Here is a 16,317-nt window from a genome sequence, read left to right on the forward strand (position 1 = left end):
AACTGTTGGCCATTTGTGGTCGCATTTATATTCAAACTATTTAATTATTAAATTCGTCGCGCAGCAGTTCATGAATATTCATTTAACTCACGACATTCGAAAATGTACCATTTAATTGTTTTATTTTGTTTTGTTTTAGTCAACATTCAAACTGTTGCATTATTTGCAAATAAGAAATTGTGATATATTTGACTTAAATTCTTATTGATTACTTCTCAAGTTGAAGCACTTGGAAAATGCTGTAAAATTTTCAATACTAACACGAAAATCTTCTTTAACTTCCTTTGATTTCCAGTTGAGTTAATAAAAACGTTGCTACAACCTTTTCTAATTACAACTTTATTAAAGACACGAAAATATTTTAATTTATTTAAAGCATAACTCAATTTACAAGATATTGTTTTAAATTAAAAAAAATTCATTCAAGCATCATTAGCCTATCATTGGCAGAAAATTTAAATTTATAATGTAATCATAATAAGCTCAAACATTTCTCCCGAAATTTCAAATTAACCTACTAAGAGGGTTCTATAAGCTCTACTACTTGTTCATCATCTCTTTAGCGCTTTAAAAAGAAAAAAATTAAAAAGCCTTGCTTACATTTTATCCGCCAACCAATTGTCAATTTCATTCTATTTCACCCTCTAGTCATTTCCGCCCCAAAAAAAAAATATAAGAGAAAATAAATACACATACATACACACATACATACATAACTAAGTATATTCAAATGGCATGCACGCCCTAAGCTGATTTTCCACGCTGGGAAAATGCCTACACAGTGGCTGGCTGGCAAAATGCCCGTCTTCAGTTTCAGCTTCAGCTTCAAGCTCATTATCCCTTTTGACATCTGCGCAGATTTTACACAGTCAAATTGACAAAATTGTAAAGGTATTTCACTCTGACAAAATGCGCACCTGGTGTGCCAGGCATGAAATTTAATTTGTGGCATCCCATTAAATGGGGCAACGCTTAGTTGGGTCTGGTTTTGGATCTGCTTCAATTTTTACCTTAGTTGCAAAATCATTTGCAAACAATTAATTTTGCTCTCCTACAGCGAAGTGCAATTGCGAGCTTAACAGCTGAGTTCGTGGACATAAAAGACGCCGTTCAAATAGAGACACATGTTGTTGCCATGACACCGGCATGTTAGCTGTATTAAATGTACTAATGACTGACACACACAGTCGAGAGAAATCCAAGTTGGAAGCATTGAAAAGAGCAGCGCACATTTCATATCCAAACTAGATAAAACCCAACTGAAGTTATAGAAAGCCATATCAACTCTTCATTTGACTAACATTACACCATCTTTTTTATTCGTAAAGAAATGCCTGGTGGTTGTACCATGTCGTTAAGTATACGCAGCGTATAAATAAATCATTTTGTATGCGTTAAAGTCACTCGACAGGCGCTGAGTATCATTGCCAGCTTCTTACTTTATAATTAAAAAAGATTCCTTTATCTCGTTGCGACATTTTTTAAAATGTATATTTATTGCGACTGCATACTGCCGCATACATCGAGGTGGCGTATACGCAACATTATGTATACGCCACATTACAGTGCGATTCATTTGTCAATGCTTCGCATGCGTAATATCGTAATGTAACTGGGAATTTTTTAAAATGGAAATATTCTAGCAAGGTGGCTTCCCAATTTAAAGTAAGCAGCTTATATGCGGCTCCCTTGGCGTATGCGCAACTTGGCGCTGAGCTTAAGCGTAATGCTCGATAAGCCATTTAGCCAGCTAATTGATTTGTTGTGCTTAGATCTAGCTCTAGCTCCAGGTCTGTAGCTGGCAGTGACTGCTGTGACTGATTGCATGGCGTCTGACAGCATCAAATTCAGCATGCAGACACATTGAGGTCTTCCTGGAAAATGGAACAGCTCACAACAAACCGCAGCCCTCCACGAGCCACACACAATGCAAATGCTGTGGTTGTTGCTGTGGCTTAGACAGACGACAGCCGCACAACTTTTGCAAATGCATTCAAATTCCACTGCACAGTGTGCACCATAAGTAAATATGCTGTCAAAATATTCACGCCAGCAAACAACCTAAATGACTGTCCATTGTTACTTGTCGGCCTCTTAAATATGCAAGTACGAAGTATGAATACTTTGCCTAAGTATCTTTGCCAAATCTCTTGTCTTGTTCCGTTTTTCATCTTTATTACACCCGTTACTAAAAAAATAAGTTAACGGGTATATTGTGTTCGTTGGAATGTATGTAACAGGAAGAAGGAGGCGTCTCCGACCCTATAAAGTGTATATATTCTTGATCAACATCAACAGCCAAGTCGATATGGCCAATGGCCATGTGTGTCTGTCCGTCTGTCCGTCCGTCTGTATGAGCGCCTAGATCTCAGAGACTATAATAAATAGAGTAACCAAATTTGGCACACAGATTTCTTTAGACCCCATGCAGGTTAATTTTGTTAAAAACTTTTGACACTCCCCCCTCCATCCCCGCAAATTGCGTAAAATCACCATGCTTACAGTTTTTAAGATAAAACGTTTTTTATGGTAATTGACGTTATCTATTAATATAATCTATTATCCCACTTAATTGCAGCAAGATCGGATAATTAGAACGCCAGTTATAGCTAACCAAAGTTAAAAGTAATGAATTCCACACAAGCACCTAAAAGTATGCAGTAGTTTTTATTAGATACTAATTTCTACAAAGTACTTTTATATATATTGAAATAAGTGACGGGTATTCTATGTCCGGGATCTCGACTATAGCCTTTCCGACTAATTTTTTTTCTATAATATTTTTTATCCTCACTTGCATTGTTTGGCTTGGACTGCCCTGAGGACTTTAAGATAACATAAATGTCTTCTCCTGCAATAACAAAAGCAGCAACACAACAGGATGCCATCGAGACAGTCAGGCATCCAGACAGGCCGACATGTGGGAAAATGCCTGCCAGCAGTAAAAGCCGTATACTTGTGTTGTCAATAAACTAAGGTATTCATTCTATACCCAGCGTAAAAAAAACATAAAATTGATAACTAAATAACTACACAATTACCTGACCTTGATAGGCTTATATTGCTTAAATTTTTTTCGCTGTTCAATCATAATAAATTTAAAACCATTTCTAAATCAAACAACCATAAATTTTAGCCTATTCACAGGGTAAAAAACACTTCAAGCCATACCAACTTTGTGTAGAGCATTTGATTAACTTGAAAACAAAATATTTGTGATGTACTTACATACAATTTAAAAGTATTTAAAATTTAACACAATTTCAATGGTTAAATTGCATCAAAATTTATTTGTAGATCAAATTATAGAAATTGGCAGCATTGCTGAAAATCATGAAAATGTCCGACAATCGCATAAATGTCTACATTAATTCAATCCATTATAATAACAATAACAATAACAATGCTGATAATGTCACAAGTTGGACATTTGTCAGTGCTTATCAACAATGAAATGCAAAAATATTCAATAAAACGGAAAGTAAAGGGAAATGTAAAAATTATATTAAAAAAAAACTAATAAAATTAAAGCGATTACATCGCATTAAATGTAAACTGAAATGTATTTGCACTGTCAACCAGCTGCACACATTTATAACAAATTTACGCAATTTATTTAAAAGCAATTTATTCGAGTGGCATCTTTTTTAATACACTTTAAGTGGAAATTACATTAATAGTTATTTATAATTATTATAGTCATATTATCGAAATTGTGTACAAAGCTAACAATTGCTTCAATTTTATGCAGCTCTAATTTATAATTAAACGCTTCTTTAGAAGCACATCGCACATTCGGTGTATTTAATTTGCCAAGCATAATAAAATGCGACCCGAATCAAACGCAAATTCATTTGCCATTTACAGTTTGAAGCACAGCCGGAAATCAGGCGGCCATGACGCCATCTTTCAAAATGGACGCTTGTAATTTTTTGTTCCTTTTTTGCATTTGTATTTGGTCTCGGGCTGTTTTCTGTCTGCCTCTGGTGATTAGCTGTCACGAATTGTGGCGAAAAACAAAAATGAATTATTACCGCGCTGCGTTGAAATTGTTGACATAGATTCAAATTATTTGTAACAAAATCAACGAACTGTGGCGGCATTGCCACCGTTCCCCCTCTCCCCAACAAACAATCATCCCCTCATCCCCCATCGGTCTCCAAAAATGAAGAAAAACGCGATGCTGATTTGATTAGCTTGAAAATGTTTTGAGTAGCTGGTGAAGGCGGGGAAATGGAAACGCAAAATAAGGAAAAGAGTTTCTTCTCAAATTGCCCGACAAGTTGTTCAGCACGTTTTCAGTATTTGTTATAATAACTACAAAAATAACAGCAGCAAGAAATCTGAATGTAGATGAAGGAATTTTGTGTAATTAATAAACTTTTGTGCTGGCAAACTATTTCTTATAGTTCATTTATTCTGAAGGCCAATTCAAATGCTTCAAGCTACAATTTACGGGTACCCTTAACTTGGCTAGCTGTGAGAATACCAATGTTACGTGTATTGTCATCATCTTAAATCCCCAGCCTCCGACACATAATTAGGTCCAATGCCATGCCTTCATACAGTAAGTAGCTGTTTTCTTTCTTCTTTCTTAGCATTTTGCCAAGAGCCAGAAATATAATGGATAATCTCTGGCCAACACTGAGCTTAGCCTGATGCCATTTATTTCAGTGCTTTGTACCATTTGCCATGTTTATGTAAGGTTTGATTGTTGTTCGGTTCTTGATTTCGGCTCTTATTGTACGCCATTGAGTCATAATCAAGAATTGCTTACAATACGACGCGAACTATGGCTTCATTTAGCGTCCAGATGCGTTTCCATGCCATTGCACAGGCAGTTCGCCTGTTTCTGGGTTTGGGTTTGGGTCTGGGCCTTGACATTGCTTATACTCGTTTATAGGTTTTAATTCAAGAAATTTTTGTTAATTTTTTCTGATCACAACTTTGCTCGTTACACAAGGACCACAAACAATAGATGTTAAGAAAAAAGATAATGTCAATGTGAACCCCATCAAGTCCTCGCTCAGTTCGCTTTTCCACTTGTGGCATTATTTTCTGCTGTGTCAGCAGATAAATTACAAAATATTTCAGAGTTGCTGCCAGTCATTGACATTAAAATGGATACAACGATGCGTCGTTTGTTTAACTTAACTTTCCAGTCAGTCTCTGAAAGGAAATTTAAACAGTTTATAAGCTGTGGAGTCCCACACGATAAACATGAATATTATTTAATGCAGCTTCACTTGTTAAGATTTTATATTGGTTTAATGGTAAATTGACATTGCTTTGAAGAATTAGTTTAACATTCGTCAAAGTCAAATAAAGTTAGGTTAGCAAGTTCTATTAGCCTTCATCCATTTGGCTTTATAGCTCGCTAAAATCTTTGGCACCAGCAGTAACACGCATTGCCATCAAATTTTCATAATTATTGCTGCGGGCATTTGATGACCCACGGTGCGTATTAGTAATATTAACTGCGGTGCCAAAGCAGCCAGCAATCAACTAATTATCCATAATTGTTGCAAGTGCCACAGGCAGCGACAGCGGCAACACATTAACTAATTGCATTGAGCATTCCAGTTTCTCACCTGTGATAGACAGACGTGTAGTTGTAGAGCTCTCAAAGAGACTCAAAAAAATATATAGCATAAAATTCAAGATTTTCGTTCTCTCTCAATGTCTCATTGTATTCTTTTGGAGGAATAAAAGTTAGCATGAGTAAAGAAGATATAATTTGCGCGTTTAAGAAATTTCAAAAGTAGATATAAAAAGCTGAGTGATATAAATACTTGCATATATTAATAGATTATATTACTGAAGATTCTCGTCGTAGATTTCTACTTGTCTTTTTTTTTTTAAATAACAAATTTAATTTAGCTAATATTTATATAGCTATATCATAGTTTTATATTTTTTTAATTCCTCAAAGATTTCAAATATAAATTATTTAGTAGCATGCTTTGTTTTAACTGCTTTTTATTTTCTATTAAAATAACTATCTACTACAAAAGTTTACTAATCTCCGGTTTGTGCTCCATGTTCAGCAGTATCCTTAAACCCGTGGCAAGCACTACCAGATATGGTGCAGATAAAATCAAAATATGGATGCCGAGAATGATGCCGCTGCTTATATTGTTCAGCTATTTGGAAGATGCAGTACAGGCAATTGTGCACCTGCGAATGCATGCAAATCAAATGGCCATAATCATGAATAGCTGGGAAATAATTGGAGTTATCTACATGCTGCTGGATATTGCCATAATTCTGACAGGCACTGTGCTAATTGCAAGCAGCTGGAACGATGGCAGCGGTGTCGTCATGTTGCTGCTGCCACGAACACTGAGAAGTTTCGCCTTTGGAATGTGGGATTATGAGTTGTTGTTGGACTATTGCGTAAATGTGGCATGTTTGTTGCTGCTGCTGGCGATGCGACTGAGTCAACGGCAGGCGGACGAGTGGCACAACAGGCAGCAACAGCAACGCAACTTGCAACGTTTGCTTTTGCTCGGACGCATTTGCATGTGTTGTGTATTTCTCTTGTGGATTGTCGAGAAACATCAGGTAAGTCAACATGAAAACACCCTCATAAATCCGCCTCTACTACTTGTCGTCTTTAGATAATTAACAAACCATTTGCCGTGGCATGCTTTATATTTATGCTATTTGGAGTTCGATGCAAGTTGATGGCCAGCTTGACGGTTTTAATCTTGCTTTGGCATTGCTGTTTCCAGGCAAATGGATCTCTCATTTTCGGCTGGAATGATTTAACAATTAGCATGCAATTCATAAGTTCATTGCTCAGCAGAGTGGCCGGCTTTTTCCTCCTCGCTCGCCTCGGCGGTGGCAAGTGGTCTGTAGATGCTTTGGTCTAGGCCAGGCTAACACTCTGCCGCACTTTATCAATGTAAACTCGGCTCGAAAAACAAGTTCAACACATGCCTGAACGATTCTTCAGACTGTTTTTGCCGGATTAAGATATAAAAGTCTTTAAGAGTCGACCATTTGTCTATTTATACTTCCTTTTTGCTAAATATCTGATGGCTTTGCTAGAGATTTGCATTCACTTTGATGGGGAGCGAGAGCCCAACAACTAGAATACAAATACCTGGAAAGTCGGCTGTTTGTTTTTATATGTCTCTATCTTTATCCATCTCGCCATCTGGCTTATGACTTCCCTTCCTTGATTCGATGGCTGTTTCTTCATTTCGTTTTCTCTTCGTTTCGCTTTCTTTTTGCGTAAATTATTGAAAAGTCTTGAGATGTAACGGCAGCACTCGGCATTGGCGTTTAAGCGGATTTACCTTACTTCAATTCTCCCCTCATTTGGGTAGTAGTATTTTCTTTTTTCTTTTCTTTTTGCACTTAAAAGGAAATTGAAGCCGGGCGGAGGCAATGCTGTGGCGTGTTAAACGCTACAGCAACATGAGGCCCAAGTCAGCAGCCAAGTGGGCGAGTTAAAAGGCAACAGAGCCGTTAATGAGTTTTGGGCACAGGCGGAAGCAATGGGCATGCATTTAACAACCATGGCCCAAAGAGCACGATAACGCCGCATGCACTGACCTTCGCTCTTGACTTAAAACCCATTTGCATAAGCGCATCGTCGTCGTCGTCGTCTCAATGCGCCTGTGCCGGGCAAGGATATTCGTAGAATCGTCCTGCCGTTGGAGCCTTGTGCCTGCTGCCCAGCTGGCCATGTGCCTTTGCTTTTGTTTATCCATCTGACGTGGCTTGTAAGCATGTCTGCAATGCGTTTCCTTAATTAAAAATCGACAGCGATTTATTGACCAACCGTTAAGCCAACTGACAGTATGATAAGCAAATAAACAACCAAAGAAAAAAAATACTTGAAGTAATCCAAAACAATGCACCAGCAAATTTTATGATCAACTGCTTAAATGAGTTGATCTAGAGCTAAAGTAATTTAATTGTTCAGTGTTAACTAATGACAAAATGCCGCCAATTTGGGTCAAGCAAAATTAAAAAATTAAGTATAAATAGAAATCTTTAAAGAAACGCAAGCTGGATTAATCTAGTGGCTGCTTGTGTCACTGTGCTTTACGACAGCATTATAAAAAGTATCTATCCCCAAAATAATTCTCATTTCTTCTGCATGCCACAAACTGCTCAAGAAGTGCGCCCTTTTGGCGCTCGACAAAAGACCAAAAAACATGTCATATGCACGAAAGTGCAGCCATGTAATTTTCTAAATGAAAACAGGCGACCAGCCAAAAAAAAATGTATTAAAATGCAGAACAACCTCAAAAACCAACGGCAGTAATAACAGAACAACAAAATTCTAACCAGAATGCAATTTTCACAAGTTGTATTAAGAATTGTAAGAGGAAAAAAAAAACAGTAAACAAGTTGTTAAAACGCTACAGAAGTAAGTGCTCTACTAAGTGATACTCTCTAAAGTATTTTTCTTTTTACTGATATTTAAGACAGTTTTCCTTAAACAGAATTTCAACTTAACCACTTGCACTTAGAATTAGAAATTTTGCAAAAAAATATTAATGTTTGTTTGTCTAAGATAAGAAGCTGATACGGTTAATCTCTTCTGCTGCATAAATTTTCACAACTTTATTACAGGGTAAATACCGAAAAGAAAAAAGAAATAAATAAAACAACATGACAAACCGTTTGCTTAACAACAAGAAATATGCAAATGCAAATCTCAACCGGCAGCTGGCAAGCAGTAGAAGATGTAGAAGAAGGCGAAAGAGAGAAGAGAGGTGCATTACATGGTCAAAGTGGAGGCGTGCCACGTGGCGTATGAGCAACAGCATTGCGTATACGAGTATGAGTATGTATGTAAATCTGTTTAATTAAAATGGTGCAAGAAACGCATGCTTGTGTGCATGGGTGTGTGTGTATATTTAACCGTTAGTGCACACTGTAGAGTAACATTTCGCATTTGCATAAGTAAAGTAAAGCAAATACTCGACTCGCACATACATAGAAGACAATGTAAAACCGCAAAAACCCCGAGTGAACTGCGGCTCTTTAACCAAGTCCCCGGATGAGCATTTAAATCTATTTACCTGCTTTGAAGGCTGCTTTCGTTTCTGCTATTGCGGATAAGGATAAGAGTAATCAAATAGTCGTAAAGTTCGAGTGTGTATAATTAATTTGGCAAAGCCTGTGAAAACAAACCACAAGAATAGAAATTGAGAGCTGACAAAACTTTGGCAAACATTGAGGTAACAACTATAATACACATTTTCCTCACATTCCCACAACCTTTTTTCACATAATTTCTAAGAAATTTTAAAACAATTTCTGATTACTGTAATATTATTTTTCTATTAACAATCAAGTATTAATGTAACTTTCTTAACAATAACTAGTTAAGAAATATTTCATACACATTTTCGGAGTTGATTTGAAATTAATGTATATAATAATATTAAGTGCCCAACAGGGAAATCAAAGCTAAACTTTTCACTTTCTGTTTTCACAAGTTTAAGGCGATTTCGCTTTGTGGAACTCGTAACATTGTGCGCTTTGTCTAATCCGTGAGATTTTGTTAGCTTGCATTTAGCTTAAAGTTGAACAAGTTCTGACTTGGGCATTTAAATTCAACTTCAAGGCTAAGATACACGTACGAAATGAAATGAAATTCATTTGGGAGCCGCATCAGCGACAGCGCATTACTTAAAAGCACTTTTACGGCTACATTTGTGCCACACACACTTGCTTAAACATACATCACGTACACCCACAACTCGTCACTTTGTGCCTCTCATTGCGGCACTTCCAACAAAAAATGTAGACAATACTTGGCCCCAGCTAACAGGTTGAATGCGACCGGAGATTTTTGAGCTCGTGCAAATGGCAGAGACAATAAAGCTTAGCTCGAGATCAAATACATACATACGTATTGCCGCTTATTGCTTATATACATACACAAACACACACACATATACTTGTTTGTCTTTGTTTTCTTTGGCATTTTCCAATAAACTCAAATGCCAGCTTACTTTTGCGGTTTGACACTAAATGGCTTTTCAGCCATAGAATTTACTTTCAAATATCTTTTATATTTTAAATGCATGCGAAAATCGCATTACAAAGTCATTTTTGCCATTCAACATTCAATAATAATAATGCCAGTTTGTTGGGTTATTAAAATGTCATATAAACATTTCACGCTGACTTTGACTTTTGGGGAGAATTACGTATTTTGATTATCAAGGATTTATTTTTCATGATTTTCACTTCTCTTGCGCACTCTGTCACATATGTATGTGTGGTCTCTTTCTGGCTGTGAATTTGTTTTTGTAGGCGCCAAAATGTCAGCGACACGTTTTTCTACAGCGGCAATTTATCATAAATATTCACAGATATTTACGCACAGAGGGAGAGAGTCATATGTGTGTGTGTGTGTGTGTGTGTGTGTGTGTGTGGCATATAAATCCAACGCTTGTTTCGGCCTCAGCTCGCGCCTTTTGTTTATGTTGCTGTCAGCGTTCGTTTAATTCAACATTAGCGCCTTGCGGCAGGTCCGAGCTGCCACCGAGTGTCGACTGGCAAGTGGCACTGTATTTGGTGTGTGTTTTGGATATAACACATACTATACATGCATGCATGTGCATGTGTGTGTGTGTGTGTACATGCGACTGTTGCCGTCATCGCCGTGCGTTCTTTTGTATATTCCATGGCCATTTTCATTTTCACACGCTTTCAGGTTGCTCGCGGTTTTTCTCCTTTAACAATTGTCAAACTGTCAAATAAATTACAAAAAAAATATATAGAACAATAACTATATGCAAAATATTTGCCGTAACCTTTTGTGATCATACACATGTGTTCATATGCATAAAATATGCTTAGTCCTTTTTTTTATATTTTGTGAATGGTTTTGACTGTTTTGTCTGGTGAAAAGCTGTCAGACACACTGCTAAACAGACTTTTGTTAACCATAACTGTTGCGTAAAGTGTAAGACAAGAAAACAAAAATCTTTTATACTGTCATAATGTTGATAAATCTCAATCAATTTAATACTTATAACCACACATATAAAACAAATTGCATAACTTGCAAAGTGTTATAATTCAAGTGCAGTTTAACAGGAAAATATCCAGCACTAGCCATTTTATGCGCTTGCAGTAAAACTAACACACACATGCACACACACGCACATATGCTATGCAATAGTGTCTTGGCCAAAAAGGCATGCGGATTTTGGCATGCCAAAGTTTGTCTATGGCAAAAGCCGCTTAGCCTAGTTAAATAAAAGTGCTAGAGCAGCTCACTTCACATACAAACATACTATTCTACATACGATTTCTCCAAGCAGGATGGCATTAAAGTCAAATTTAAAGTAAATATTCCGCTAACATTTCAAGCTGAAAATCTTGATGTTTGTTATATGAATTTGTTACCAATTTACAGTCTACAAATTCTCTAAGGTCATTTGCACTTATTAAATGATTTAAAACGAACTTTAAGCCGCTTTTTGTATTCACTCACACATCCAAGCATGCAGCATGTAGCATGTGGCATGTGGCAAGCAAAACAGGGTTTACAATTTTGCAGTTTACAGTTTACATGCGAATCCCAAAAGGTATGTCGGCTGCTGTTTATTTATGGCAACATTTTGCTGCCCTCTATTTCATTTTATTTCAGTTTCGTTTCGTTTCGTTGTGTTGCGTGTTTTTGTTTTCACAAGGCATTTAAATATTTAAAAAGGCCTCAAAACCTATGTGGCGCCCAGCCATAAATATGCAATGAAGTTTGAGTATTTTACGTGGCCAGCCTGACAGGCTGCGTCTTCCTTTCATTCCGCTTTCACCTCCTCTTCCTTGCCCTCTCGATCCATCTCCACTTTTTTTTAATCAGTGAATTTTGATGACTTTTTAACTAATGCCTGTAGACTGTGTAGGTTAATTAGCAACAGCTGTTTTTTCTTCTCTTTCCACTCGTATCTGGGAGTTTCATTAGACGTCGATTAAGTTTGATAACTGAGAACGAGTCGAGAGTCCAGTTTGAACTCTCCACTTTCCACTCTTGAACTCATTGTCGTATATTTAGAGTGCCACTAAGATGAAAGTCTCATCTACGGAAGTCGTAAAAAGTTTAACGTGCTCTTAAAGCATCAAGCCAAAAGGAACTTTCACTCTGACTTCCAAAATCTCGATAAAAGTTTCAAATTGTTACACGGCAAATGACACGCGCTGTTGTCATCTCTTTCATTTTTTTTCGCCATCTCTGTATTGCTGGGTGTGTTAATCTGTTGAAATTTGCGTTTTAATAGAAATGTGTGTGTGCGTGTATGTGTGTGTGTGGGTTTTTCTTCGTTTTATTTATTTATTTTTTTTTTAAAGATATTTTTGGGCAACTTTTGTCAACAGGCGCGTGGATGTATAAAAATGCTTATTGCTTTTAAGTACGTGATTTTGCTGTTGAAGTTTTATACGCATTTTTATATCTCTCTCTGTCTTTCTCTCTCTCTCTCTCTCTCTCTTTTGTATGAACAAATGCATTAAACGTATTGGTTTTTACGATTGACAAGCCATATGGGCAGAAACGTGAGGATAATTTAATTAATGTAATGGACATGAACGATTCTCCCGAGAGGTGCTAGTGCAAAAAGAAAAACTACACACTAAGCTACAGAACACAGGACATGCCCAGCCAGGATACGAGTAGCATTAAAATTTTAATTTTAGGGCCCACAAAGGCACCAGAAAAATGAAATGAGTGTATATTAATATAAACTTAAAAATGCGGCAACTGAATAAACTCGTGGTATTCAAATTCTATACTGTTATGTTGCAATAAAAGTGTTATACTCCTATAGAAACAGCTTTTACCGAATTCATTTGTTTGCCTTGTGGCTGCTACTCTTTGATGCACCATTCATTCATTAGACTCGACAATGTTGCACAGCTTCATTTCCTCCAAAACCAAACGCAAATATGCTTGACAAAAATCTATTTGTTCATTGACTAGTCAGTTAGTAAAATGCCAAAAGACAATAGCAATATAAGCTGCTGTTATTGTGTTTTCTCTTTGCTACTTTTTTTTTCTTGTCTTACTCTGTAGCGAAATTGAGCGAAGCAAAATTTGGCATTACAAACAGCAAATGAATACAGAAATGAGATGAGAGGAGCTGGAAATGAAAAATACATGCAGTCAAGTCTAATGGGCAAATAAGCTTAAAGAATTCATTCGATTGTGAAAATGGAAAATTCCGATTTGTGATAAAATTCTGCTACCTGCCACAAAAAACGACAAGCAAAACAAACAAAATGGAATATTCGATTTAGTATCTGTATGAGCTCTCGAGCACACATATTTCTTTGCACTTTTTGTTGTTCAATTTTTGAGAGTTATGCCATTAAATTTACTAGGATGTGAAAAGCCACAAACGGTTTAAATTTCATTTGATGATAATACGTGTCTACTTAAAATTCATTTGCCAACTTTGTTGGAAGTTTTTGGCAAATGTTACAACTTTGTTTCACTCACATTCAAAAAGAGACAGAAACATAGGTTTTATGCACAGCAAACATTCAAATGACAAATATTGAAGCATGCCTTATGGCTTCAGAAGATGCTGAGCTGCAAAAGCTGATTTGCAGCACTCGTAACTGCCAAGTGGAACAGGAGCAGAAGCAACAACAAAAAAAGGAATATGTAAATGTATGCATGTGTGTGTGTGTGTGTGTGTGTGTGTGTATGTGTGTGTTTGTACTATATCAGGAAGCATGCCCTGGCACATAACTCATCATCAAGCGCAATTTGTGTTTAACAATCGTTGGTAATCTTTATTGGATGTCAAGCACACGCCTCTCTTTCTTTCTCTCTCTATCTCTCTTTCTCTCTATCATACTTTCTCTATCTGCAGTGCACCTAAGACATCCGAAGCATTCGCTCTCCAAAGTTATCTACGTCAAGTGTCAGTAGGACAAGCAGATAAAGGACACCCACCTACACACACCCACATACTCCCACACATACACTCACACACATTGCAACATATGCAAAGCCATCGCTTGGCCTCTGCTTGCAACAGCAGAAGACTCTGCGACTCGTTGAAGATTTTTTAGTGACAACGAAAGTGTAATTGAGTGCCACACAACAGACAATTCGAATACTTGCCGCACACACACAAGTGGACACTCTAACTGCCTGGCAACAACAACATCATCAACGTCAACAACATCAACAACAAAGACAATCATGGACAGCATAAAAAAAAAGATGAAAATGTTCAAGAAAATTGCCATTGCCTGGCCTCAAACCATTGCCCATGAATTTGAGCCTAATTTTATTCTGTTCCATTCCATTCTATTCCATTTCATACCATACACTTCCGTTTTCCAATTCCCATTACATTCCTTCGCTCGCATTTCCTTTGCTTTGCTTGCCTTGCCTTGCCTTTCATTTCTTGCCATTATGAGTTGTTCTATTTGATTTTTCATTTCCGCTCGCACTCGTTGCCATTGCATTGCTTCGGCTGGAAAATGGCAGGCTAGGTGAGAGGGGCTGGGGTGAGAGAAAAGAGCTTCAGCAGCATGTGCATTGTGTTGGATTTGTAGCCTTTAGGCTGTAGAACGTTGAGGGAGCTGGCAGAAGGACTCTGCCATAGTTGGACAGGTTGCACATGACAAGCGCAAAAGTTTTCAAGTGCTGCATCAGATGTGGAGCGGTAAGGGGGTGGTGAGATGGTAGTGCCTGGGTAATTGAGCACGACAGCATTTGCCATTAAGTTGAGTTAAAGCGCTTGGCTGTAACACCCCTCCTCTTACTTTCTTCTCTTTCCCTTTTTTTGGGCATGAGCAAAGGAAAAACGGGTTTTAATTAAAATACCTGGCATACTTTAAGGCGCGTTTCTGTGTTTCACGACAAGCCCGAGGATCCAGTTGCCTACGGAAGGCAATCGACCTCAAAGACGCCAGACGCCTCGACAAACAGCTTGATATTCACATGTACATTGATTAACAGTTAATGCCACAGTCGAGTGGCTGTAATGTGTAAAAGAAAACTCAATTTCCCCACCTACAAAGTTTTTCAAGAGATTGTTTCTTTCCGAAATTTTAATATATTAATTGGATGTAAACAATATGGATAAATTGATTATGTTATTATAAAAGTTTGTTAAGCAACTTACGGAATAAAATCGAATCAAACCAGCTCAACTTCTGACAATTTTAATAAGATACTTGTAGATTAGTTACACAAGTATAACCATCACAATTAAATCTATCATATCTGGCCCAATGACCATCAATTAAAACTAAATTATACCTGTATGTAACCACAAAATTTACCGCTTTATATGTTGGCAGCTTAATTAGCCAACATCAACATGTATCGGCTTACTACAAACACACACACTCACACTCAGCTAATACACTAATTGATTTCTGGTATTTGCGGCCTCACAAAACGCATATTTTAACTGACCCAACAAAAGACCATGATTTGGATTTGGTTTTTAATGCAAATACGAGTTATAATGATTGAGGGGTAGTGCTGAGTAATGCTAACAAATTTATAACAAATTATTAATTTATATTTGAGGGCGTCGCTCATGTTGTCCATTTCAAATGCATATGTTGCAACGCCTACAACACAACAGAATGTCGAAGACCTAAATACACTTACGATAACTACTTTTTAAAAACTACTTAAAAACTTCAAATTGATATTGTATTCTTGGTAACTCATTTGTATATACTTTAATATCATAAATTCCTTTATTAGACACTTTTTATCATCTTGTTAGAAGTTGTGTGCTATTTTCCTTAATATGCCATGTCAGATAAATATTAAAATAAATTGATAACAGACCCGGTCAGAATACATGTGTGTAAAAACACATGGTTATATGCAGGGACAACAATAACTTAGTTTGGTTAAAAGCTGGAACCAACGCTAATTGAGTTTATTATGTTCATGTTGATTAAGGGCTGACCAATGTGCAGCATCCAGAAGTATGCACTTTAGAGCTCACCAGTTTTTCCAGTTCCTGACCGAAAAATGCAAAACTGCTGACGAATATGTCACGCGCAATCAGCGAACGCGGTAAGTGCTCTAACCACGCCCCCCGCCCACCGCTCCCCGCCTGAAATTCAGCTAGTCACGTTCATAAAAAATGGAACATTTTGGGTTTGTTGTTTGCTGTACGCTTATATCAAGGTCTCTAACTTGTCAAGCGTAATGAAATTCTCCTATTTAGTATCAGTCGATATGTCGACAGCTGTCAAAAGAATTGCTGCAATTCTCTTCTGCTCTTTATCTCGCTGTAAGTTTTAGGGAATTTAATAAAACTGGAAGGAAGAGAAAAAAATTGGGTATATTTA

At 37.1% G+C, this 16,317-nt stretch overlaps 1 protein-coding gene across 1 annotated transcript; it reads left to right on the forward strand.

The window, feature by feature from the left end:
• Positions 1-6,047: 6,047 nt before the first annotated feature.
• LOC117781014 (surfeit locus protein 4 homolog) lies at positions 6,048-7,001 on the forward strand. Its single transcript, XM_034617722.1, has 2 exons — positions 6,048-6,564; positions 6,621-7,001. Exons 1-2 carry the CDS (start codon positions 6,109-6,111, stop codon positions 6,873-6,875), a joined length of 711 nt encoding a protein of 236 aa, XP_034473613.1. The 5' UTR covers positions 6,048-6,108; the 3' UTR covers positions 6,876-7,001.
• The last annotated feature ends 9,316 nt before the right edge of the window (positions 7,002-16,317 follow it).

Source organism: Drosophila innubila (genome assembly GCF_004354385.1).
Source record: "Drosophila innubila isolate TH190305 chromosome 2L unlocalized genomic scaffold, UK_Dinn_1.0 4_B_2L, whole genome shotgun sequence".
Taxonomy (NCBI): Eukaryota; Metazoa; Arthropoda; class Insecta; order Diptera; family Drosophilidae; genus Drosophila; species Drosophila innubila.

Coding starts and splice junctions, on each gene's coding strand:
- LOC117781014 (XM_034617722.1), top strand. CDS start 6,109: ATGCCGAGAATGATGCCGCTGCTTATATTGTTCAGCTATTTGGAAGAT. Junction 6,565..6,620: donor GGATTGTCGAGAAACATCAG/GTAAGTCAACAT, acceptor TGTCGTCTTTAG/ATAATTAACAAACCATTTGC.